Genomic DNA, 27,009 nt, shown 5'->3' with positions numbered 1-27,009 from the left:
AGAATACGGAGTTGAGATATCAGCGATATTAGTTGTGGTCTGATTAAATGGTGAACTGGATCACTGGGCTGAGTGTCGTATTCCTGTTTCTATTCTGTATGTTCACGTCTTCCCCTGTCACAGTATGGGTTTTATAACTGGGGTTTTGTGTTGGCATCAAGCACTAATGATCTGATGTATTATTACAGTGGAAAGAACAACGATGGAACAAAACTGGGGACTGGATGTGGGTAAGTTCTCACAACTACGGCAGTGTCTGTTGCACTCCATGACTGTAAGGGTGTGAGGGAATGTGATTAAACGTCCTGACGGGTGTAGACTGGATGAATGAATGCTGATACAATGTTTTCACTGACGGAGAATTTAGAACGATGGAATACTGTTTAGTAATGGATCTGCCAGTTTAACCCTGAGATCAGGCAATTGTTTGCCGGTCGCTCCTGGAAAGAGCAGTGGAAGCAGAGGTTACATGCTTTCATAGGAAAATACTTCATTAGACTAAAGAGATATTGTGTCAGAACTGGGCAGCCATGGAAGTAGAGACCTGAAGACTAGAGCTACAGCTCTGCAAATCTTCTGGAGAAGTTGAAGTCCTGATATCTGGTTGAATCTTTACTCTGCTCTTTCTATTCATCAGAAATAGAAAGTGTGGAGTTTGCTTAGTAAGCTGAAAAGTCTCAAAGCCGATAAGTGACCTGGAACAGATGGTGTACATCCAGGCATTCAGAAGGAGGGGGATGAAGAGATTATACAGGCATTAGTAATGATCTTTCAAGATTCACTAGATTCTGGAATTATTTCTGAGGATTGTAAAATTGCTAATGTCACACCATACTTTCAGAAGTGAGGGAGGCAGAAGAAAGGAAATGATATGCCAGTTAACTTGAGCTCTGTGGTTTGGAAGATATTGTGGCCATCATTAAGGATGTGACTTCAGGGTTCTTGGAGGCACATGAGAAAATGGGACACTGTTAGCATGTTGCCTCGAGAGAAAACCTTCTCTGACAAATCTGTTGGAATTCTTTGAGGCAGAAAAGACAAAGGAGAGTTAGTGGGTACAGTTTTTTTGGATTTTCAGAAGGCCCTTGACAAGTTGCTGCACATGAGGCTGCTTAACATGCTAACAGCTGATGGTATTACAGGAAACATCCGAGCATGGATAGAGCAATGGTGGAAGGCATAGAGTGGAAAAAGTCTTCTATCTGGTTAGTTCACGATGGCTATATGTGTTCCACAGGGAATAGTATTGGCAATGCTTCTTCCACATTATATGTCAATGATTTAGATGACAGTGTTGTTGCTTTGTGGCCAAATTTGCAGACAATACAAAGGTACGTGGTGAGGCAGGTAGTGTTGAGGATGCAGGGAGTCTGCAAAATGACAAATGGACAAAGTGTCAGATGGAATGTCATTCTATCATGGTCATGCAGTTTGATAAAAGGAATAAAGCTGTAGACTACATTTTAAACGGGAGGAAACTCAACAATCAGAAGTGCAAAGAGACTTCGATGTCATTGTGCAGGATTTACCAAAGGTTAACTTGCAGATTAAGTTGGTGGTAAGAAGGTATTAGCGTTGATTTCAAGAAGAATATGATACAAGTACAAGAATGTAATGCTTAAACTATGTAAGTGATTAGTCTAAGTGCTCCTGTGATATTGTGAGCTGTTTTCGGTCCGAATCTAAGAGAAATTTTGCTGGGATTGGAGAGAGTCCAGAGTAGGTTGATGAGAATGTTTCTGGTAATGAAAGGGTTAATTCATGAAGAGAGTTTGATGCACTTTTTGCACTCGCTGAAGTTCAGAAGAATGAAGGGGGGGGGGGTCTCATTGAACCCTAGTGAATATTAAAAGGCCTTGGTATATTGGATGCTGTGAGGATATTTCCTATAGTGTGTGAGGTCACAGCCGTACAGTACATTTAGAACCAGAGATGAGGTGGAATTTCTTTATCCAAAGGGTGGTGAAGCTATGGAATTCATTGACACAGAATAGCCATGGAGGCCAAGTAATTGAGTATATTTAAAGCTGACATTGATAATTTCTTGATTAGTCAGAGCATTACAGGTTATGGAGAGAAGGCAGGAGAATAGAATTGAGAAGCATAATCAATCAGCTATGATGGAATGGAGCAAAGATGATGGATGATTAGATTAATCCTGCTCCTGTGCCTTATGATCCTGTGGTCTCTTACAGAAATCTCCAACCGGAATGCACTTATTCATGGAATATATGTGGGTAAGATCTCGCTCCTACCAAACTACCTTGTGATGACGGGTGTTCTGACTCAGTTGGTCTTTGCTCAAAACAGAGTTCAGGTGTAAAAATACACTCATAGTCTGTGATGGAGATTCATACCCACTGCATCTGGTCATCTGCAAAATAATCCAGCTCATGTTGTTACTGTCCCAGAAAAGTATGATGGGATAGTGTGGAGGGAGCTTCACTCTGTGTCTGAACAGGGGAGAGACTGATGGGATGGTGTAGAGAGAGCTTCTCTCTCTTACTATATGTGGGGGAGGCAGATACAACAGGGTCTTTTAAGAGACTGTTAGGTAGGTACATGTAGTTTAGGAAAATAGTGGGCTATGAGCAGGGTACATGGTCAGCACAACATTGTGAGCTAAAGGGCCTGTAATCTGCTGTAGAAAGTGTTGGGGAAAGTTAGCGGGGATGGATACAAATACAAATCCTGAGGGTACTTGTTCTGATGAGTGTGGAGCAGATGGTTCTGTAGTGAGAAAATCTCGACCTTTGGTGTCACTCTTTACCAATGGGCAACAATATTTAAACCAGTGATGTCAAATCTTATTTCTCATCGAGGGTGAGGAGTCTGTGAAACTCTCTCCCTCAGGGCAGGGAAAACAAATACTTTCAATGCTGATGTTAGAAAGGTTGTCATTGGGAAGAGGGTGAAGGGTTATTGTGACAAGACTAGAATATGGAGTTGAGATATCAGTGATGTTAGTTGTGGTCTGATTAAATGGTGAACTGGATCACTGGGCTGAGTGTCGTATTCCTGTTCCTATTCTGTATCTTCACGTCTTCCTCTGTCACAGCATGGGTTTTATAACTGGGGTTTTGTGTTGGCATCAAGCACTAATGATCTGCTGTATTGTTACAGTGGAAAGCACAACGATGGAACAAAACTGGGGACTGGATGTGGGTAAGTTCTCACAACTACGGCAGTGTCTGTCGCACTCCATGACTGTAAGGGTGTGAGGGAATGTGATTAAACATCCTGACGGGTGTAGACTGGATGAATGAATGCTGATACAATGTTTTCACTGAGGGAGAATTTAGAATGAGGGAATACTGTTTAGTAATGGATCTGCCAGTTTAACCTGGAGATCAGGCAAATGTTGTTTGCAAGACTCTCCCGGAAAGAGCAGTGGAAGCAGAGAGGTTACATGTTTTCATAGGAAAATACTTCATTAGACTGAAGTGATACTGTGATAAAACTAGGCAGCCATGGAAGTAGAGACATGATGACCAGAGCACCAGCTCTGCAAATCTTCTGGGGAAGTTGAAGTCCCGATGTCTGTGAATCTGAGTGCAAATGTTACTCCGTTCTTTCTATTCATCAGGAATACAAAGACTGGAGTTTGCTTAGAAAGCTGAAAAGTCTCAAAGCAATAAGTTACCTGGAACAGATGGTGTACATCCAAGGGTTCAGAAAGAGGTGGCTGAAGAAATTATACAGGCAATAGTAATAATCTTTCAAGATTCACTAGATTCTGGAATTATTTCTGAGGACTGAAAAATTGCTAATGTCACACTATTCTTTCAGAAGGGAGGGAGGCAGAAGAAAGGAAATGATATGCCAGTTAACTTGAGATCTGTGTTTTGGAAGATTTTGTGGTCATTATTAAGGATGTGACTTCAGGGCTCTTGGAGGCACATGAGAAAATGGGACACCTTTAGCATGGTTGCCTTGAGAGAAATTCTTGGCAGACAAATGTTGGAATTCTTTGAGGTAGAGAAGACAAAAGAGAGTCAGTGGGAACTGTTTTCTTGGAGTTTCAGAAGCCCCCTGACTAGGTGCTGCACATGAGGCTGCTCAACATGCTAACAGCCCAAGGTGTTACTGGAAAGATATAACCATGGAAAGAGCATTGGCAGGAGGCAAAGAGTGGGAATGAGTTCTGGTTGGTTTGCGATGACTATAGGTGTTCCACGAGGGATAGTATTGGCAATGCTGCTTCCATGTTATATTCAATGATTTGGATGACAAAATTGATGCTTTGTGGCCAAATTTGCAGACAGTACAGAGATTGGCAGAGAGGCAGGCAGTGCTGTGGAAGCAGGGAGTCTGTAAGATGACTTGGATGTACTAGGAAAATGGGCCAAGTGGCAGATAGAATGTATTGTAAGGAAGTGTATGGTCATGCACTTCTATAAGCAATAAAAGTGTAGACTACATTTTAAATGGGATGATTTTCAAAATTCAACAGTGCAAAGAGACTTGTCATCATGCAGGAGTCTCTAAAGGTTAGCTTGCAGATTATGTTGGTTGTAAGAAGGGAAATGCAATGCTAGCATTGATTTCAAGAAGAATAGAATACAAGAATGTAATGCTTAAAACATGTAAGTGATTTGTCAGACTGCCCTCGCAACATTGTGAGCAGAGTTTGGTCCGAACCTAAGAGAAAATGTGCTGGGATTGGAGAGAGTCCAGAGTAGGTTCATGAGAATGTTTCTGGTAATGAAAGGGTTAATTCATGAAGCATGTTTGATGCACTTCAGAAGAATGAAGGGGGAATCTCACTGAACCCTACTGAATATTGAAAGGCCTTGGTTTATTAGATACCGTGGGAATCTTTCCAATAATGTGTAAGCCTATGAGGAGAGGTCACAGCCTCGGAATACAGGGAGTACATTTAGATACAGAGATGATGTGGAATTTCTTTATCCAGAGGGCTTATGTCCCAATGTCTGTGAGTCCAAGTGCAAATGGTACTCCACTTGTTCTATCAATAAGGAGAATGTCCTTGAAAAGCTGGAAGTAGGTAAGTCACTGGACCAGATGGTGTACACCCAAGGGTTCAGAAATAGGTAGCTGAAGAGATTATGCTGGCAATTATAATAATCCTTCAAGGATCACTAGATTCTGGAATGGTTACTGAGGGCTGGAGAATTGCTAATGTCATGCCATTCTTTCAGAAGGGATGGTGTCTGAAGAAAGGAAATTTTTTGCCAGGTAACTTGACCTCAGTGGTTCAGAAGATGTTGGTGTCTATTATTAAGGATAAGACTTTAGGGTTCTTGGAGACAGATCAGAAAGTGGGACACAGTCAGCATGGTTTCCTCGAGGGGACATCTTGCCTGACAAATGTTGGAATTCTTTGAGGCAGGAAAGACAACGGGGAATCAGTGGGTAATGTTTCCTTGGATTTTCAGAAGGCCCCTAACTAGGTGCTGCACTTGAGGTTGCTTAACATGCTAACAGCCCATGGCATTACAGGAAAGATACCAGTATGGATAGAGCATGGCAGGAGGCAAAGAGTGGGAGTAAGTCTGCTATTCTGGTTGGTTTGCGATGATTATAGGTGTTCCACAGGGGATAGTATTGGCAATGCTTCTTCCACATTATATGTCAATGACTTAGATGACAAAATTGATGTTTTGTGGCCAAATTTAAAGACCATACAAAGGTAGGTGGGGAGGCAGGTAGTGTAGAGAAAGCAGGGGGTCTGCAAAATGATGGATGTACTAGGAAAATGGACAAAGTGGCAAATAGAATATAGTGTAAGGAAGTGTATGGTCATACACTTCGATACTAGGAATAAAGGTGTTGACTACATTTTAAACGGGAGGAAATTCAACAATCAGAATTGCAAAGAGACTTGGATGTCATCGTGCAGGATTCCCTAAAGGTGAACTTGCAGATTGAATTGGTGGTAAAAAGGCAAATGCAAAGTTAGCATTGATTTCAAGAAGAATATAATACAAGTACAAGGATGTAATGCTTAAAACATGTAAGTGATTAGTCAGAGTGCTCTTGTAATATTGTGAGCAGTGTTCAGTCTGCATCTCAGAGAAAATGTGCTGGGATTGGAGAGAGTCCAGAGAATGTTCATGAGATTGTTTCCACAAGGAAAGGGTTAATGTAATAAGAGTGTTTGATGCACTTCTTGCACTCAATGAAGTTCAGAAGAATGAAGGGGGAATCTCACTGAACCTTAATGAATATTGAAAGCCGTTAGTATATTGGATGTTGAGAGGATATTTCCTAGAGTGTGTGAGCCTAAGACCAGAGGTCCAGCCTCGGAATGGAGGGAGTACATTTAGAAACGGATAAGGTGGAATTTCGTTAAGCCAGAGGGTGTTGAAACTGTGGAATACCCATGGAGGCCAAGTAATTGGGTATATTTAAAGCTGAGGTTGCTAGTTTCTTGATTAGTCCGACCATTATAGGTTATGGGGGTTATGGGGAGAAGGCAGGGGAATGGAAGTGAAAAGGATAATCAATCAGCCATGTTGGAATGGAACAAACTTGATGGGCTGAAATAGATTAATCCTGCTTCTGTGCCTTACGATCCTGTGGTCTATTACAGAAATATCCATCCAAATGGAACTCGCCCATGGACGATATGTGGGTAAGATCTCGCTCATACCAATCTACCTTGTGATGATGGCTGTTATGACTTGGTTGGTCTGGGCTCAAAACAGTGTTCAGCTGTAAAATTCCATCTATAGTCTGTGACGGAGATTCATACCCCCTGCATCTGGTCATCTGCAAAATAATCCACCAAATGTTGTTATGTACCAAAAGAGTGTAATGGGACAGTGTGGAGGGAGTTTCACTCTGTGTCTGACTATGGGAGAGCCTGATGGGATGGTGTAGAGAGAGCTTTACTCTCTTATCCTACACGGTGGAGGCAGATAGAATAGCATCTTTTAAGAGACTGTTAAGTACATGGAGCTTAGAAAAATAGAGGGCTGTGAGCAGATTACATGGTCAGCACAACATTGTGGGCTGCAGGGCCTGTAATGTGCTGTAGATTTTTATGTTCTGCATTATACAGTTTGGGGAAAGTTAGTGAGGATGTGTAGAAATACAAATCCTGAGGGTATTTGTTACGATGGGTGTGGAGCGGATGTTTCTGTAGTGAGAGAATCTCGACCTTTGGTGTCACTCTTTACCAATGGGCACCATTATTTAAACCAGTAATGAGTCAAATCTTATTTCTGACCGAGAGTGAGAAGACTGAAACTCTCTCTCTCTCTCATGGGCAGGGAAAACAAATACTTTCAATGCTGATGTTGGAAAGTTTGTCATTAGGAAGAGGGTGAATGGTCACTGTGACAAGACTAGAATATGGAGTTGAGATATCGGTGATGTTAGGCACGGTCTGTTTAAATGGTGAACTGGATCACTGGGCTGAGTGTCGTATTCCTGTTCCTATTCTGTATGTTCACGTCTTCCTCTGTCACAGCATGGGTTTTATAACTGGGGTTTTGTGTTGGCATCAAGCACTAATGATCTGCTGTATTGTTACAGTGGAAAGAACAACGATGGAACAAAACTGGGGACTGGATGTGGGTAAGTTCTCACAACTACGGCAGTGTCTGTTGCACTCCATGACTGTAAGGGTGTGAGGGAACGTGATTAAACATCCTGACGGGTGTAGACTGGATGAATGAATGCTGATACAATGTTTTCACTGAGGGAGAATTTAGAACGAGGGAATACTGTTTAGTAATGGATCCGCCAGTTTAACCCGGAGATCAGGCAAATGTTGTTTGCCGGTCTCTCCTGGAAAGAGCAGTGGAAGCAGAGAGATTGCATGTTTTTATTGGAAAATACTTCATTAGACTGAAGTGATACCATGACAGAACAAGACAGCCATGGAAGTAGAGACCTGATGACCAGAGCACTAGCTCTGCAAATCTTCTGGAGAAGTTGAAGTCCCAATATCTGTGAATCCAAGTGCAAATATTACTCCACTCTTTCTATTCATCAGAAATAGAAAAACTGGAGCTAGCTTAGAAAGCTGAGAAGTCTCAAAGCAATAAGTTACTCTGGAGCAGATGATGCGCACCCAAGGGTTCAGAAAGAGTTGGCCGACGAGATTATACAGGCATTTGTAATGATCGTTCAAGACTCACTCAAATCTGGAATTATTTCTGAGGACTAAAAAATTGCTAATGTCACACTTTTCTTTCAGAAGGGAGGGAGGCAGAAGAAAGGAAAAAAATATGCCAGTTAACTTGAGCTCTGTGGTTTGGAAGATGTTGTGGCCATTATTAAAGATGTGACTTCAGGGTTCTTGGAGGCACAGAAGAAAATGGGACACTGTTAGTAGGGTTGCCTCGAGAGGAAACCTTGCCTGACAAATGTTGAAATTCATTGAGGCAGAAAAGACGTGGAGAGTCAGTGGGAACAGTTTTCTTGGATTTTCAGAAGGCCCCTGACTAGGTGCTGCAATGAGGCTGCTTAACATGCTAACAGGAAAGATATAACCATGGATAGAGTATTAACAGGAGGCAAAGAGTGGGAATGACAGGTACAACAGGCTGGAGGAACTCAGCAGGTCGGGCAGCATCCGTGGAAATAAGCAGTCAACGTTTTGTGCTGAGACCCTTCATCAGGACTGAAGAGGGAGGGGGCAGGGGCCCTATAAAGAAGGTGGGGTGAGGGTGGGAAGGAGAAGGCTGGTAGGTGCCAGTTGAAAAACCAGTAAGGGGAAAGATCAAGGGGTGGGCGAGGGGAAGCAGGGAGGGGATAGGCAGGAAAGGTGAAGAAGGAATGTCAGGGGAAAGCACTATGGGTAGTAGAAGGAGACGGAACCATGAGGGAGGTGATAGGCAGCTGGAGGAGGAGGCAGAGGGAAACTGGGATGGGGAAAGGGAGGGGGAGGGAATTACTAGAATACGGAGAATTCAATGTTCATGCTAAGAGGCTGGAGACTCCCCAGACGGTATATGAGGTGTTGCTCCTCCAACCTGAGTTTGGCCTCATCATGGTAGTAGAGGAGGCCATGTGTGGACATATCTGAATGGGAATGTGAAGCAGAGTAGAAGTGGGTGGCAATCTGGAGATCCTGTCTGTTATGGCAGGTGCTCGACGAAGTGATTTCCCCCAGTCTGCGTTGGGTCTCGCCAATGTAGAGGAGGCCGCACTGGGAGCACCGGATGCAATAGGTGACCCCAACAGACTCACAAGTGAAGTGTTGCCTCACCTGGAAGGACTGTTCGGGGCCCTGAATGGTGGTAAGAGATGAGGTGTAGGGACAGGTGTAGCACTTACGCTTGCAGGGATAAGTGCCAGGTGGGAGATCTGTGGGGAGGGACGTGTGGACCAGAGAGTCGCGAAGGGAACGATCCCTGCGGAAAGTGGAGAGGGAAAGATGTGCTTAGTGGTGAGGTCCTGTTGAAGGTGGTGGAAGTTGCGGAGGATAATATGCTGGATCCAGAGGCTGGTGGGGTGATAGGTGAGGACAAGGGAACTTGGTCCCTGTTGTGGTGACGGGAGGATGGGGTGAGGGCCAAAGTGCGGGAAATGGAGGAGATGCGGGTGAGGGCATCATTGATGATGGCAGAAGGGAAACCACGATCTTTAAAAAAAGAAGACATTTGAGATGTCCTGGAATGGAAAGTCTCATCCTAGGAGCAGATGCGTTGGAGATGGAGGAATTGGGAATAGGGAATAGCATTTTTGCATTTGGCAGGGTGAGAAGAGGTATAGTCAGTGGGTTTACAGAAGATGTCGGTCTCCATCACTGGAGACTGAGAGATTGAGAAAGGGGAGAGAAGTGTCCGAGATGGACCAAGTGAATTTAAGGGCTGGGTGGAAGTTAGAGGTAAAGTCGAAGAAATTGAAGAGCTCAGAATGGGTGCAGGAAGCAGCACCAATGTAGTCATCAATGTAGTGAAGGAAAAGTTGGGGAGCAGTACCAGTATAGAATTGGAGCATCGACTGTTCCACATAACCAACGAAGAGGCAGGGATAGCTGGGGCCCATGCGAGTGCCCATAGCTACACCCTTGGTCTGAAGAAGGTGGGAAGCGCCAAAAGAGAAGTTATTAAGTGTCAGTACCAGTTCCACCAACCGGAGGAGTATGGTGGTGTTGGGGAACTGGTGAGGTCTGCTCGTTTCCACAAATGATGCCCGACCTGCATGTTGTACGTGTTGCATTGACCCCAGCATCTGCAGTGTACTTTGTGTAAAGAGTGGGAGTAAGTCTGCTATTCTGGTTGGTTTGTGATGACTATAGGTGTTCCACAGGGGATGGTACTGGCAATACTTCTTCCACGTTATATGTCAATAATTTAGATGACAAAATTAATGCTTTGTGGCCAAATTTGCTGATGATCCAAAGCTAGGCAGAGAGGCAGGTAGTGTTGAGGAAGCAGGGAGTCTGCAAAATGACTTGGATGTATTAGAAAAATGGGCAAAGTGGTAAATCTTTGGACTATTTTTACTGTGCCCATGGTCTTTTTTTAATCAATTATGCTATTGTTTGGACAGTTGTAACTATATGTTGTAACTATGTGGTTTTGTGCAGGTCTTGTAGATTTATTTTTTGGTCTTGTTTTGTCTGGTGGATTTGGAGCTCCTTTCCGGGATACACGCTAAGATGGTAGCGCGATATTAATACACAGCAGCCTCTCCGGACTCTGGATTGGGGATTGCCAAACGTTATGTGGATTTTCTGGTGTAGTCTGTTTTGTCATATGCTTTTGTGATATCATTCTGGAGGAACATTGTCTCATTTTTTAACTGCATTGCATTTGTGGTTTCTAAATGACAATAAACTGAATCTGAAATAAAATATAGTGTAAGGAAGTGTATGGTCATGCACTTTGATACAAAGAATAAAGGTGTTGACTACATTTTAAACGAGAGGAAATTCAACAATCAGAAGTGCAAAGAGACTTGGGTGTCATTGTGCAGGATTCACTAAAGGTGAACTTGCAGATTGAGTTGGTGGTAAGAAGACAAATGTAATGTTAACATTGATTTCAAGAAGAATATAATACAAGTACAAGAATGTAATGCTGAAACTATGTAAGTGATTATTCAGAGTGCTCTTGTAATATTGTGAGTAGTGTTCAGTTCACATCTAAGAGAAAATGTGCTGGGATTGGAAAGAGTCCAGAGGAGGTTCATGAGAATGTTTCTGCATATGAAAGGGTTAATGCAATAAGAGTGTTTGATGCACTTCTTACATTCACTGTTCAGAAGAATGAAGGGGGAATGAAGTCACTGAACCTTATTGAATATTGAAATCTGTTAATATATTGGATGTTGAGAGGATATTTCCTAGAGTGTGTAAGCCTAAGACCAGAGGTCACAGCCTTAGAATAGGGGGAGTACATTTAGAAATGGGGATAAGGTGGAATTTCTTTAGCCAGAGGGTGGTGAAACTGTGGAATAGACGTGGAGGCCAAGTAATTGGGTATGTTTAAAGCTGAGGTTGCTAGTTTCTTGATTAGTCAGAGCATTGCAGGTTATGGGGAGATGGTAGGAGAAAGGAATTGAGACGGATAATCAATCAGCCATGTTGGACTGGAACAAACTTGATGTACTGAATAGATTAATCCTGCTGCGGTGCCTTACGATCCTGTGGTCTGTTACAGGAATATCCACCCGGATGGAACTCATCCAAGGACGATATGTGGGTAAGATCTCGCTCGTACTAAACTACCTTGTGATGATGGGTGTTCTGACTTGGTTGGTCTGGGCTCAAAACAGTATTCAGCTGTAAAATTTCACCCATAGTCTGAGACGGAGATTCATACCCCCTGCATTTGGTCATTTGCAAAATAATCCACCTCATATTGTTATTGTTTAAGAGAGTGTGATGGGACCGTATGGAAGAAGCTTCATTCTGTGTCTGACCATACTCTCATGCTGTATAATTACAGCCTGATTGGATGGTGTAGAGGGAGCTTCACTCTGCGGTGGAGGTAGATTCAATAGGGTCTTTTAAGAGACTCTTAGATAGGTACATGGATCTTAGAAAAATAGAGGGCTATGAGCAGGTTACATGGTCAGCACAACATTGTGGGCTGCAGGGCCTGTAATGTGCTGTAGATTTTTATGTTCTGTGTTATACAGTTTGGGGAAAGTTAGCGGGGATGTGTAGAAATATAATTCCTGAGGGTACTCATTATGATGGGTGTTGGGAGAGAATCTTGATGTTTGGTGTCAGTTTACCAACGGACACCACAATTTAAACCAGTGATGAGTCAAATCTTATTTCTCACTGAGGGTGAGGAGTCTGTGAAACTCTCTCCCTCAGGGCAGGGAAAACAAATACTTTCAATACTGATGTTGTTAAGGTTGTCATTGGGAAGAGGGTGAAGTGTCACTGTGACAAGACTAGAATATGGAGTTGATATATCAGCGATGTTAGGCGCGGTCTGATTAAATGGTGAACTGGATCACTGGGCTGAGTGTCGTATTCCTGTTCCTATTCTGTATCTTCACGTCTTCCTCTGTCACAGAATGGGTTTTATAACTGGGGTTTTGTGTTGGTGCTAAGCACTAATGATCTGCTGTATTTTTGCTGTGGAATGCCCAAAAATGCACCAAAACTGTGGGTAAGTTCTCTCACCTACAACAGTGGGTCCAAATGGCTGTAGGATCCTTTGACTATAAGGGTGTGAGGGAATGTAGTTAAACATAAAATGTCCCGACGGGTTTTGACGGGATGAATGAATGACAATGCAATGTTTTCTCTGAGAGTGAATTTAGAATGAGGTTATAGTGGATCTGCTAGCTAAAACCAGAGTTAAGGCAAATGTTGTCTGGAGGTCTCTCCGAGAAAGAGCAGTGGGGGCAGAGAGATTATATATTTTCATAGGAAAATTCTTCATTAGTATGAAGGGATACTGTGACAATACTAGGCAGCCATGAAAGTAGGGGCACGATGACCACAGCAGCAGCTTTGCAAACCTTCTGGGGAAGCTGATGTCTGTGAGTCAAAGTGCAAATGTTACTCCACTCTTTCTATCAATAAGGAGAATGTGCTTGAAAAGCTGGAAGCAGGTAAGTCACTGGACCAGATGGTGACTCAAGGGTTCAGAAATAGGTAGCTGAAGAGATTATGCTGGCAATTATAATAATCTTTCAAGAATCACTAGATTCTGGAATTATTTCCGAGGACTGGAGAATTGCTAATGTCACTCCATTTTTTTCAGAAGGGAGTGTGGCAGAAGGAAGGAAAATTTCTGCCAGCTAACTTGTCCTTAGTGGATCAGAAGATGTTGGTTTCCATTATTAAGGATATGACTTCAGGATTCTTGGAGACATATGAGAAAGTGGGACACAGTCAGCCTGGTTTAATCGAGGGGACATCTTGCCTGACAAATGTTGGAATTCTTTGAGGCAGGAAAGACAATGGGGAATCAGTGGGTAATGTTTCCTTGGATTTTCAGAATGGCCCTAACTAGGTGCTGCACTTGAGGCTGCTTAACATGCTAAAAGCCCATGGTATTACAGGAAAGATACCAGTATGGATAGAGCGTGGCAGGAGGCAAAGAGTGGGAGTAAGTCTGCTATTCTGGTTGGTTTGCAATGACTATAGGTGTTCCACAGGGGATAGTATTGTCAATGCTTCTTCCACATTATATGTCAATGACTTAGATGACAAAATTGATGTTTTGTGGCCAAATTTAAAGACCATACAAAGGTAGGTGGGGAGGCAGGTAGTGTAGAGAAAGCAGGGAGTCTGCAAAATGATGGATGTACTAGGAAAATGGACAAAGTGGCAAATAGAATATAGTGTAAGGAAGTGTATGGTCATGCACTTTGATACTAGGAATAAAGGTGTCGACTACATTTTAAACGGGAGGAAATTCAACAATCAGAAGTGCAAAGAGATTTGGATGTCATTGTGCAGGATTCTCTAAAGGTGAACTTGCAGATTGAGTTGGTGGTAAGAAGGCAAATGCAAAGTTAGCATTGATTTCAAGAAGAATATAATACAAGTACAAGGATGTAATGCTGAAACTATGTAAGTGATTAGTCAGAGTGCTCTTGTAATATTGTGAGCAGTGTTCAGTTTGCATCTCAGAGAAAATGTGCTAGGATTGGAGAGAGTCCAGATGAAGTTCACAAGAATCTTTCCAGAACCAAAAGGGTAAATGCATGAAGAGTGTTTGATGCACTTGAACTCACTGAAGTTCAGAAGAATGAAGGGGGGATCTCACTATTGAATATTGAAAGGCCTTGGTATATTGGATGTCGAGAGGATATTTCCTATAGTGTGTGAGCCTAGGGCCAGAGGTCACAGCCTCAGAATAGAGGGAGTACATTTAGAAACAGGGAGAAGGTGGAATTTTGATTGCTAGAGGGTGTTGAAACTGTGTAATAGACATGGAGGCAACGTAATTGGGTATATTGAAAGCTGAGTTTGATAGTTTCTTGATTAGTCTGAGCATTACAGGTTATGGGGAGAAGGCAGGAGAATGGAATTGAAGCATAATAAATCAGCCATGATGGAATGGAGCAAACTTGATGGACTGAATAGATTAATCCTGCTGCGGTGCCTTACGATCCTGTGGTCTGTTACAGAAATATCCACCCGGATGGAACTCATCCAAGGACGAAATGTGGGTAAGATCTCGCTCGAACTAAACTACCTTGTGATGATGGGTGTTCTGACTTGGTTGGTCTGGGCTCAAAACAGTATTCAGCTGTAAAATTACATCCATAGTCTGAGATGGAGATTCATACCCCCTGCATTTGGACATTTGCAAAATAATCCACCTCAGAGTGTGATGGGACCGTATGGAGGAAGTTTCATTCTGTGTCTGACCATACTCCCATGCTGTATAATTACAGCCTGATTGGATGGTGTAGAGGGAGCTACACTCTGCGGTGGAGGTAGATTCAATAGGGACTTTTAAGAGACTCTTAGATAGGTACATGGATCTTAGAAAAATAGAGGGCTATGAGCAGGTTACATGGTCAGCACAACATTGTGGGCTGCAGGGCCTGTAATGTGCTGTAGATTTTTATGTTCTGTGTTATACAGTTTGGGGAAAGTTAGCGGGGATGTGTAGAAATATAATTCCTGAGGGTACTCATTATGATGGGTGTTGGGAGAGAATCTTGACGTTTGGTGTCAGTTTACCAACGGACACCACAATTTAAACCAGTGATGAGTCAAATCTTATTTCTCACTGAGGGTGAGGAGTCTGTGAAACTCTCTCCCTCAGGGCAGGGAAAACAAATACTTTCAATACTGATGTTGTTAAGGTTGTCATTGGGAAGAGGGTGAAGTGTAACTGTGACAAGACTAGAATATGGAGTTGATATATCAGCGATGTTAGGCGCGGTCTGATTAAATGGTGAACTGGATCACTGGGCTGAGTGTCGTATTCCTGTTCCTATTCTGTATCTTCACGTCTTCTTCTGTCACAGAATGGGTTTTATAACTGGGGTTTTGTGTTGGTGCTAAGCACTAATGATCTGCTGTATTTTTGCTGTGGAATGCCCAAAAATGCACCAAAGCTGTGGGTAAGTTCTCTCACCTACAACAGTGGGTCCAAATGGCTGTAGGATCCTTTGACTATAAGGGTGTGAGGGAATGTAGTTAAACATAAAATGTCCCGACGGGTTTTGACGGGATGAATGAATGACAATGCAATGTTTTCTCTGAGAGTGAATTTAGAATGAGGTTATAGTGGATCTGCTAGCTAAAACCAGAGTTAAGGCAAATGTTGTCTGGAGGTCTCTCCGAGAAAGAGCAGTGGGGGCAGAGAGATTATATATTTTCATAGGAAAATTCTTCATTAGTATGAAGGGATACTGTGACAATACTAGGCAGCCATGAAAGTAGGGGCACGATGACCACAGCAGCAGCTTTGCAAACCTTCTGGGGAAGCTGATGTCTGTGAGTCAAAGTGCAAATGTTACTCCACTCTTTCTATCAATAAGGAGAATGTGCTTGAAAAGCTGGAAGCAGGTAAGTCACTGGACCAGATGGTGACTCAAGGGTTCAGAAATAGGTAGCTGAAGAGATTATGCTGGCAATTATAATAATCTTTCAAGAATCACTAGATTCTGGAATTATTTCCGAGGACTGGAGAATTGCTAATGTCACTCCATTTTTTTCAGAAGGGAGTGTGGCAGAAGGAAGGAAAATTTCTGCCAGCTAACTTGTCCTTAGTGGATCAGAAGATGTTGGTTTCCATTATTAAGGATATGACTTCAGGATTCTTGGAGACATATGAGAAAGTGGGACACAGTCAGCCTGGTTTAATCGAGGGGACATCTTGCCTGACAAATGTTGGAATTCTTTGAGGCAGGAAAGACAACGGGGAATCAGTGGGTAATGTTTCCTTGGATTTTCAGAATGGCCATAACTAGGTGCTGCACTTGAGGCTGCTTAACATGCTAAAAGCCCATGGCATTACAGGAAAGATACCAGTATGGATAGAGCGTGGCAGGAGGAAAAGAGTGGGAGTAAGTCTGCTATTCTGGTTGGTTTGCAATGACTATAGGTGTTCCACAGGGGATAGTATTGGCAATGCTTCTTCCACATTATATGTCAATGACTTAGATGACAAAATTGATGTTTTGTGGCCAAATTTAAAGACCATACAAAGGTAGGTGGGGAGGCAGGTAGTGTAGAGAAAGCAGGGAGTCTGCAAAATGATGGATGTACTAGGAAAATGGACAAAGTGGCAAATAGAATATAGTGTAAGGAAGTGTATGGTCATGCACTTTGATACTAGGAATAAAGGTGTCGACTACATTTTAAACGGGAGGAAATTCAACAATCAGAATTGCAAAGAGACTTGGATGTCATCGTGCAGGATTCTCTAAAGGTGAACTTGCAGATTGAGTTGGTGGTAAGAAGGCAAATGCAAAGTTAGCATTGATTTCAAGAAGAATATAATACAAGTACAAGGATGTAATGCTGAAACTATGTAAGTGATTAGTCAGAGTGCTCTTGTAATATTGTGAGCAGTGTTCAGTTTGCATCTCAGAGAAAATGTGCTAGGATTGGAGAGAGTCCAGATGAAGTTCACAAGAATCTTTCCAGAACCAAAAGGGTAAATGCATGAAGAGTGTTTGATGCACTTGAACTCACTGAAGTTCAGAAGAATGAAGGGGGGATCTCACTATTGAATATTGAAAGGCCTTGGTATATTGGATGTCGAGAGGATATTTCCTATAGTGTGTGAGCCTAGGGCCAGAGGTCACAGCCTCAGAATAGAGGGAGTACATTTAGAAACAGGGAGAAGGTGGAATTTTGATTGCTAGAGGGTGTTGAAACTGTGTAATAGACATGGAGGCAACGTAATTGGGTATATTGAAAGCTGAGTTTGATAGTTTCTTGATTAGTCTGAGCATTACAGGTTATGGGGAGAAGGCAGGAGAATGGAATTGAAGCATAATAAATCAGCCATGATGGAATGGAGCAAACTTGATGTACTGAATAGATTAATCCTGCTGCGGTGCCTTACGATCCTGTGGTCTGTTACAGAAATATCCACCCGGATGGAACTCATCCAAGGACGAAATGTGGGTAAGATCTCGCTCGAACTAAACTACCTTGTGATGATGGGTGTTCTGACTTGGTTGGTCTGGGCTCAAAACAGTATTCAGCTGTAAAATTACATCCATAGTCTGAGATGGAGATTCATACCCCCTGCATTTGGTCATTTGCAAAATAATCCACCTCAGAGTGTGATGGGATGGAGGAAGTTTCATTCTGTGTCTGACCATACTCCCATGCTGTATAATTACAGCCTGATTGGATGGTGTAGAGGGAGCTACACTCTGCGGTGGAGGTAGATTCAATAGGGTCTTTTAAGAGACTCTTAGATAGGTACATGGATCTTAGAAAAATAGAGGGCTATGAGCAGGTTACATGGTCCGCACAACATTGTGGGCTGCAGGGCCTGTAGATTTTTATGTTCTGTGTTATACAGTTTGGGGAAAGTTAGCGGGGATGTGTAGAAATATAATTCCTGAGGGTACTCATTATGATGGGTGTTGGGAGAGAATCTTGACGTTTGGTGTCAGTTTACCAACGGACACCACAATTTAAACCAGTGATGAGTCAAATCTTATTTCTCACTGAGGGTGAGGAGTCTGTGAAACTCTCTCCCTCAGGGCAGGGAAAACAAATACTTTCAATACTGATGTTGTTAAGGTTGTCATTGGGAAGAGGGTGAAGTGTCACTGTGACAAGACTAGAATATGGAGTTGATATATCAGCGACGTTAGGCGCGGTCTGATTAAATGGTGAACTGGATCACTGGGCTGAGTGTCGTATTCCTGTTCCTATTCTGTATCTTCACGTCTTCCTCTGTCACAGTATGGGTTTTATAACTGGGGTTTTGTGTTGGTGCTAAGCACTAATGATCTGCTGTATTTTTGCTGTGGAATGCCCAAAAATGCACCAAAGCTGTGGGTAAGTTCTCTCACCTACAACAGTGGGTCCAAATGGCTGTAGGATCCTTTGACTATAAGGGTGTGAGGGAATGTAGTTAAACATAAAATGTCCCGACGGGTTTTGACGGGATGAATGAATGACAATGCAATGTTTTCTCTGAGAGTGAATTTAGAATGAGGTTATAGTGGATCTGCTAGCTAAAACCAGAGTTAAGGCAAATGTTGTCTGGAGGTCTCTCCGAGAAAGAGCAGTGGGGGCAGAGAGATTATATATTTTCATAGGAAAATTCTTCATTAGTATGAAGGGATACTGTGACAATACTAGGCAGCCATGAAAGTAGGGGCACGATGACCACAGCAGCAGCTTTGCAAACCTTCTGGGGAAGCTGATGTCTGTGAGTCAAAGTGCAAATGTTACTCCACTCTTTCTATCAATAAGGAGAATGTGCTTGAAAAGCTGGAAGCAGGTAAGTCACTGGACCAGATGGTGACTCAAGGGTTCAGAAATAGGTAGCTGAAGAGATTATGCTGGCAATTATAATAATCTTTCAAGAATCACTAGATTCTGGAATTATTTCCGAGGACTGGAGAATTGCTAATGTCACTCCATTTTTTTTAGAAGGGAGTGTGGCAGAAGGAAGGAAAATTTCTGCCAGCTAACTTGTCCTTAGTGGTTCAGAAGATGTTGGTTTCCATTATTAAGGATATGACTTCAGGATTCTTGGAGACATATGAGAAAGTGGGACACAGTCAGACTGGTTTAATCGAGGGGACATCTTGCCTGACAAATGTTGGAATTCTTTGAGGCAGGAAAGACAACGGGGAATCAGTGGGTAATGTTTCCTTGGATTTTCAGAATGGCCATAACTAGGTGCTGCACTTGAGGCTGCTTAACATGCTAAAAGCCCATGGTATTACAGGAAAGATACCAGTATGGATAGAGCGTGGCAGGAGGAAAAGAGTGGGAGTAAGTCTGCTATTCTGGTTGGTTTGCAATGACTATAGGTGTTCCACAGGGGATAGTATTGGCAATGCTTCTTCCACATTATATGTCAATGACTTAGATGACAAAATTGATGTTTTGTGGCCAAATTTAAAGACCATACAAAGGTAGGTGGGGAGGCAGGTAGTGTAGAGAAAGCAGGGAGTCTGCAAAATGATGGATGTACTAGGAAAATGGACAAAGTGGCAAATAGAATATAGTGTAAGGAAGTGTATGGTCATGCACTTTGATACTAGGAATAAAGGTGTCGACTACATTTTAAACGGGAGGAAATTCAACAATCAGAATTGCAAAGAGACTTGGATGTCATCGTGCAGGATTCTCTAAAGGTGAACTTGCAGATTGAGTTGGTGGTAAGAAGGCAAATGCAAAGTTAGCATTGATTTCAAGAAGAATATAATACAAGTACAAGGATGTAATGCTGAAACTATGTAAGTGATTAGTCAGAGTGCTCTTGTAATATTGTGAGCAGTGTTCAGTTTGCATCTCAGAGAAAATGTGCTAGGATTGGAGAGAGTCCAGATGAAGTTCACAAGAATCTTTCCAGAACCAAAAGGGTAAATGCATGAAGAGTGTTTGATGCACTTGAACTCACTGAAGTTCAGAAGAATGAAGGGGGGATCTCACTATTGAATATTGAAAGGCCTTGGTATATTGGATGTCGAGAGGATATTTCCTATAGTGTGTGAGCCTAGGGCCAGAGGTCACAGCCTCAGAATAGAGGGAGTACATTTAGAAACAGGGCGAAGGTGGAATTTGATTGCTAGTGGGTGTTGAAACTGTGTAATAGACATGGAGGCAACGTAATTGGGTATATTGAAAGCTGAGTTTGATAGTTTCTTGATTAGTCTGAGCATTACAGGTTATGGGGAGAAGGCAGGAGAATGGAATTGAAGCATAATAAATCAGCCATGATGGAATGGAGCAAACTTGATGGACTGAATAGATTAATCCTGCTGCGGTGCTTTACGATCCTGTGGTCTGTTACAGAAATATCCACCCGGATGGAACTCATCCAAGGACGAAATGTGGGTAAGATCTCGCTCGAACTAAACTACCTTGTGATGATGGGTGTTCTGACTTGGTTGGTCTGGGCTCAAAACAGTATTCAGCTGTAAAATTACATCCATAGTCTGAGATGGAGATTCATACCCCCTGCATTTGGTCATTTGCAAAATAATCCACCTCAGAGTGTGATGGGACCATATGGAGGAAGTTTCATTCTGTGTCTGACCATACTCCCATGCTGTATAATTACAGCCTGATTGGATGGTGTAGAGGGAGCTACACTCTGCGGTGGAGGTAGATTCAATAGGGTCTTTTAAGAGACTCTTAGATAGGTACATGGATCTTAGAAAAATAGAGGGCTATGAGCAGGTTACATGGTCCGCACAACATTGTGGGCTGCAGGGCCTGTAATGTGCTGTAGATTTTTATGTTCTGTGTTATACAGTTTGGGGAAAGTTAGCGGGGATGTGTAGAAATATAATTCCTGAGGGTACTCATTATGATGGGTGTTGGGAGAGAATCTTGACGTTTGGTGTCAGTTTACCAACGGACACCACAATTTAAACCAGTGATGAGTCAAATCTTATTTCTCACTGAGGGTGAGGAGTCTGTGAAACTCTCTCCCTCAGGGCAGGGAAAACAAATACTTTCAATACTGATGTTGTTAAGGTTGTCATTGGGAAGAGGGTGAAGTGTCACTGACAAGACTAGAATATGGAGTTGATATATCAGCGATGTCTGATTAAATGGTGAACTGGATCACTGGGCTGAGTGTCATATTCCTGTTCCTATTCTGTGTCTTCACGTCTTCCTCTGTCACAGCATGGGTTTTATAACTGGGGTTTTGTGTTGGCATCAAGCACTAATGATCTGCTGTATTATTACAGTGGAAAGCACGATGCAACAAAACAGCGGACTGGATGTGGGTGTTTTCCTGTCTCAGTTGGCCTGCATTCGGACCCAGTGTTCAGGTGTAAAAATCTACCCTTAGTCTGTAACGGAGTTTCATATCCCTTGCATCTGCTCATCTGCAAAATAATCCAGCAGAAGTTGTTAATGTCTTGAGAGGGTGTGATAGGATGGTGGAGAGTGAATTTCACTCTGTGTCTGACCCTGGGAGTGTGTGACGGGACGGTGTGCAGTGAGATTCACTCTGTGACTGATCCCTAGAGTGTGTGCTGGGTCAGTGTGGGGGGAGCTTTGCTCTGTGTCTAACCATGGGAGTGCCTGATGGGATGGTGTAGAGAGAGTGTCACTCTGTTAGACTGTGGGAAAAGTTAATGATAATGGGTACAAATACAAATTCTGAGGATACTCGTGAGGAGCGGATGTTTCTATAGTGAGAGAATCTTGAACTTGGGTGTCAATCTTTACCAATGGGCACCACAATTTAAACCAGTGATGATTCAAATCTTATTTGTCGCAGAGGATGAGGAGTCTGTGAAACTCTGCTTCCCCTGCCCCTTGAGGGATAAAGACTCTCAATGCTTATGTTGGGAAGTTTGTTATTGGGAAGAGGGTGAATGGTCACTGTGACAAGACTAGAATATGGATTGAGATATCAGCGATATTAGGCGCGGTCTGATTAAATGGTGAACTGGATCACTGGGCTGAGTGTCGTATTCCTGTTCCTATTCTGTATGTTCACATCTTCCTCCATCACAGCATGGGTTTTATAACTGGGGTTTTGTGTTGGTGTCAAGCACTAATGATCTGATGTATAATTACAGTGGAAAGTACATTGATGGAATAAAACTGGGGGCTGGATGTGGAATTATTCTCACAACTACAACAGTGGGACCAAATGGCTGTCTGGGTGTGAGGGAACGTGATTAAACTGACGACAGCCTGATAGCAAACAATGGAGAATCTGTAGATGCTGGAAATCCAAGCAACACAAACACAATGCTGGACAGGCAGCATCCATGGAAAAAAGTACAGTCGACTTTTCGGGATGAGACCCTTCAGCAGGACATACATTCTGATAGGTTTATTTCTTTGAGGGAAGATCTAGACCAAGGGAGCACTCTCCTGGAAAGAGTAGAGAGTTTACCAATTTTCAGAGAAAGATTCTTCATGAGTATGAAGGGTTATTGTTATAAAACTAGGCAATCATGGAAGTAGAGGCATGATGACCAGAGTCCAGGCTCTGTGAGTCCTCTGGGGATGTTGAAAGCCTAACGTCTGTGAGTCACTCTCCTCTTCCTATTAATGAGAATGTCCATGGGAAACTGAAAAGTCTGAATGTAGATGAGTCTCCTGTACCAGATGGACTACCCCCCCAGGGTTCTGATAGAGGTGGCTGAAGAGATTGGGGAGGCATTAGTAATGATCTTTCAAGAGTCACTAGATCCTGGCATGGTTTCTGAGGATTGGAAAAGTTCTAATGTCACTCCACCCTTTCAGAAGTGGGGGCGGCAGAAGAAAAGAAACTTAAAGGCCGGCTCGTCTGACTTCAGTGGTTGGGAAGTTGTTGGATGAGGTTTTGGGGTACATGGGTATCCAGCTGGATGGAACACAACCAGCGACTACATCCCTTGGATCTGGTCATCTGCAAAATATTCCAACTCATGTTGTTAATGTCCCAGGAGTGTGCGATAGGATGGTAGAGAGGGAGCTTCACTCTGCGTTTGAGTCTGTGTGTATGTGTTGGAATGGTGTGGAGGGAGCGTCACTCTGTGTCTGACCCTGGGAGTTTGTGACAGGAGAGTGTAGAGTGACGTTCACTCTGGTACTATGCGATGAAATGGTGTGGAAGCAGCTTCACACTGTCTGACCCTGGGAGTGTATGATGGGATGATATGGAGGGCGCTTCACTCTGTGTCTGTCCCCAAGAGTGTATGATGGGACGGTGCGGAGGAAGCTTCACACTGTGTCTGACCCTGGGAGTGTGTGATGGGACGATATGGAGGGCGTTTCACTCTGTGTCTGTCCCCAGGAGTGTATGATGGAATGGTGTGGAGGAAGCTTCACACTGTGGCTGACCTGAGGAGTGTGTGATGAGACAGTGTAGCGAGTTTTCCCAGGTTTCAAAGGTGGGAGTTATCCAAAGAGGGTGGACAGATCAGCATATTTCACCTTGGGGCATCAGGGTCAAAGGGGCTTATATATGGCAGTTTGAAAATCATTTAAGGCAGAGATGGGTTTACAGTCATAGTCTTTTCTCAAGGAAAAGGAATTGAAAACTACAGGTCATAGGCTTAAGGAGCGAGGACAGATCTTTAAAAGGGAACTGAGTGGTAACCTCTTCACCAAGAAGGTGGTCCATATACGGAAAGAGCTGCCTGAGGAATTAGTTGAGTCAGGTACAATACCAAACTTTTTAAGTAAGTTAAACAGGTAAGTTTTTGAGGTGTCTGGACTTAATGCAAGTGAATAGGATGGTCAGCAGGATTGAATTGGGCTGATGGGACTATTTCCATGCTCTAGATTATTAATATATATTTTACTCATTTTTTTAACTCTCTGTCAAAGGGCAGAGGAGTAGCTCTGTGAATATATTAAAGTGGAAAAGGACTGCTGTGATAAGTGGGGTGACTCATAGTTGGTAAAAGTCTACAGGAGGGAAATGGGGTCATGGAATTTGGAATACAATATAAATCGGTCATGGGCTTGTTACATTGAGCAGTCTTGCAGGGTTGATTGTCTAAGTGGCCACCCCGGCTCCTAATTCCAACATCCATAAATCCCTCAGATTTCCCATTGGTAATGGAGGTTTCTGGGAGATATTAATCAATGGGATCTAAACTAAACCTGATGATCTGGCTGAATTTCTCGGTGTTGTTAGTGGATTCTTGCTTATCAATTGTACAATGGATGCATGCCCTCACAGTGGGGACTAGGTTCCAGATGGAAGGTGGATGGGTCAGAACATTGGGATTGGCCACTGTTCCATTCCACGGTCACTAATGTCCCTCAGCCAACACCTCACACACACCCTCTCTGGATCACAGATGCTGGAAGATAACTGATACTGAGGATCTGTGTTATTATTACAGGAGAAACCAGATCGATGGAACACAACTGAGGACTGGATGTTGGTAAGTTCTTACACCTAACAGACTCCCTTGTGCTGATGTGTGTTTTCCTGACTCATTTGGTCTGGGCTCAGGACACAATGAGTGAGAAGGGGTTTGTTTTGTTGTTTAGAACATTAAAAGCTGGAGTTGGCCATCAGGCCCATCGAATCTGCTCTGGCATTGTGTAAGACCATTCTGAGGTGGCCATGGACACAGTTCCACCTACCTGCCTTCCCCCCCCACCCCCACCAACCCCCTAATTCTCCTGTTATGCAAATCTGTTCCCTGAATCTTGAGGCTATGTCCTCCAGTTCTCATCGAATTTACCAGTGGAAGCAACTTTCCTGCCTCTTTCTTATCCATTAGTTTCATAATTTATGTTTTTGTAAGATCCCTCTCTTCTGAATTTCAGTGAGTGTAGTCCTAAGCAACTTGACCTTTCCTCTTAGACTAACCCCCTCATCTCTGGAATCAACCCAGTGAACCTCCTCTGCACTACCTCCAAGGATAATATGTCCTTCCTCAAGTAAAGAGGTCAGAACAGCACACACTACTTCAGATGCAGCCTCACTAGTACCCTGTACAGTTGCAACATTACCTCCCTGCTCTTAAACTCAATACTTCTAGCAACAAAAACCAACATTCTTTTTGTTTTCTTTGTAACCAGTTGAATTTGCAAACCAGCCTTTTGCAATTCATAGAGTACTACTCCCAAGTACTTCTGCACAATGGCACTGTTTAAATAATAGCATTTTCCTCCTAATTGGATGGCCTTGCATTTACCAGTATTGTACTCCATCTACTAGGCCCATGCCCTCTCACTTAACCTATCTATATCCCTCATGGTGGGCATGCTATGTTGGCACTGGAATGTGTGATGACATTTGTGAACTGCCCCAAGAATATCCTTTGCTTATGTTTGTTGTTAGCGCAAACAATGCATTTCACTAGACGTTTCACTGATAGTTTCTGAAGCTTGTTGTCTGTAGGTCTTCACTTCATGAGAGTATCACAGTTAGCACAACACTATATAATGCTGGCTGTAAGACCAGAATTCAATTCCTGACTCTACCTGTAAGAAGTTTGTACATTCTCCCCGTGACTACAGGGGTTTACTCTAGGTGCTCTGGTTTCCTTCCACATTTCAATGATGTATGTATGAGGGGTGATTGATAAGTTTGTGGCCTAAGGTAGAAGGAGTCAATTTTAGAAAACCGAGCACAGTTATTTTTTAACATAGTCCCCTCCTACATTTACACTTAGTCCAGCAGTCGTGGAACATACAGATCTTTGACCTTCAGAAGTTAATAGCTCATCAGTGAATAACTCATCAGGGGTTATTGATAAGTCTGTGGCCTAACGTAGAAGGAGATGAGCTATTGACTTCAAACTTTCTGCATAATCACTCAGAGTTGACCTGCATGTGCATTTAACGAGAGCTGTATACCTCAACTCCTTCTACCATAGGCCACAAACTTATCAATCACCCATGCCATATTAGGGTTAGTAGTTGTGGACATGCTATGTTGGTGCCTGCAGATGCTGACACTTGTGGGCTGCCCCTAGCATGCCCTGACACAAAAAACACATTTCACTGTATGTTTGATGTCGTTCTGACAAGTAGTTAATCTTAAGATAATCTTGGACCATATTACCAAAGGTTGGTTCCTTAAGGTGGTCATAGCCCGGGGTGGTAATGGGAATAAGCTCCCACTGCCTATTAAATGCTCTTGATGGCATGCATCTCAAATAGCCTCTGAAACCCAAGTCCAGCTCTTGACCTTCATGTGTGGTCCAGATACGAAGCTTGGTTGAAGTATTTCTACCTACATGAGAAGGGACAAATGTGGGTTACGTGCCTTAACACCAGTTGTGTTAGGCACATGGGGCTCATCAGCCGTGGCTGGCAACTCATCTAGGAGAAAGAAAACTCGTGTCTCAAACCTCTGCTGCCTTGTGGCTATATCCACTCTTGGGAAAGGCTTTTAGAGTCAACCCTGAGGGGAAGAAAAATGCAGCTAGAGTCTAAGGCAATCCCACGTTGAGTTCCACACTGGCTGGCAACCCCTGTGACGCTGCTGTATCAGACTCTGCTGTTCCTCTGAATTGATCAGCTGTGTGGAGAAAGTTGCTGCATGGGCAACACATTGTACTTCATATCATACTACCCTGGACTGCAGACTGGCTTGTGAATCACATAGACAGCTGGGACATAATATGTATGGCCAACCAGGGCCATAAGACATAGGAGCTGAATTAAGCTGTTCAGCCAATCGACCCTGCTCCCTCATTCCATCATGGCTGATTTCTTATCCCTCTCAACCCCATTCCCCTGCCTTCTCCCCATAATCTTGTCTTACCTATTCTTATTTTATCGTATTCATCTTCTCTAATCTTATGATATTGTTAGCTTACAATTGTCACTGATCTGATTTAACATAGATAACACATTACACTTTTTGTTGATGTACTGTAATTGTGACAAGTAAAGCATTTCTTATGTTGCAGTCCCCAGAAGATGAGTTTGAGGGTGGTCCAAACCCCATTGTGGGCATCTTCATGTTCCTGCATGGACTGCACTACAGCATGAAGGTGAGTGGATCTGGCACCATGGTC

General features: G+C 43.0%; 1 protein-coding gene across 5 annotated transcripts in view; it reads left to right on the top strand.

The window, feature by feature from the left end:
• The window catches only part of LOC140735168 (otoancorin-like), a 105,936-nt gene that overhangs the window by 26,995 nt on the left and 51,932 nt on the right, over window positions 1-27,009 (top strand). For 2 of the 5 annotated variants that reach the window (XM_073059962.1, XM_073059961.1), the window contains 2 exons: window positions 24,373-24,414; window positions 26,902-26,985. In XM_073059962.1, coding sequence (XP_072916063.1) covers window positions 24,373-24,414; window positions 26,902-26,985 — 126 coding nt within the window. Of the gene's footprint in view, window positions 1-188; window positions 231-2,195; window positions 2,238-3,123; window positions 3,166-6,556; window positions 6,599-7,503; window positions 7,546-11,585; window positions 11,628-14,526; window positions 14,569-20,361; window positions 20,399-24,372; window positions 24,415-26,901; window positions 26,986-27,009 lie in introns of those variants that run through there. The other 3 variants (XM_073059959.1, XM_073059960.1, XM_073059963.1) reach the window with 3 other exon arrangements.

Source organism: Hemitrygon akajei, chromosome 11, assembly GCF_048418815.1.
Source record: "Hemitrygon akajei chromosome 11, sHemAka1.3, whole genome shotgun sequence".
Lineage (NCBI taxonomy): Eukaryota > Metazoa > Chordata > Chondrichthyes > Myliobatiformes > Dasyatidae > Hemitrygon > Hemitrygon akajei.
Note: the sequence above shows the minus strand (reverse complement) of the source record. Positions and strands in the feature narration are given on the sequence as shown.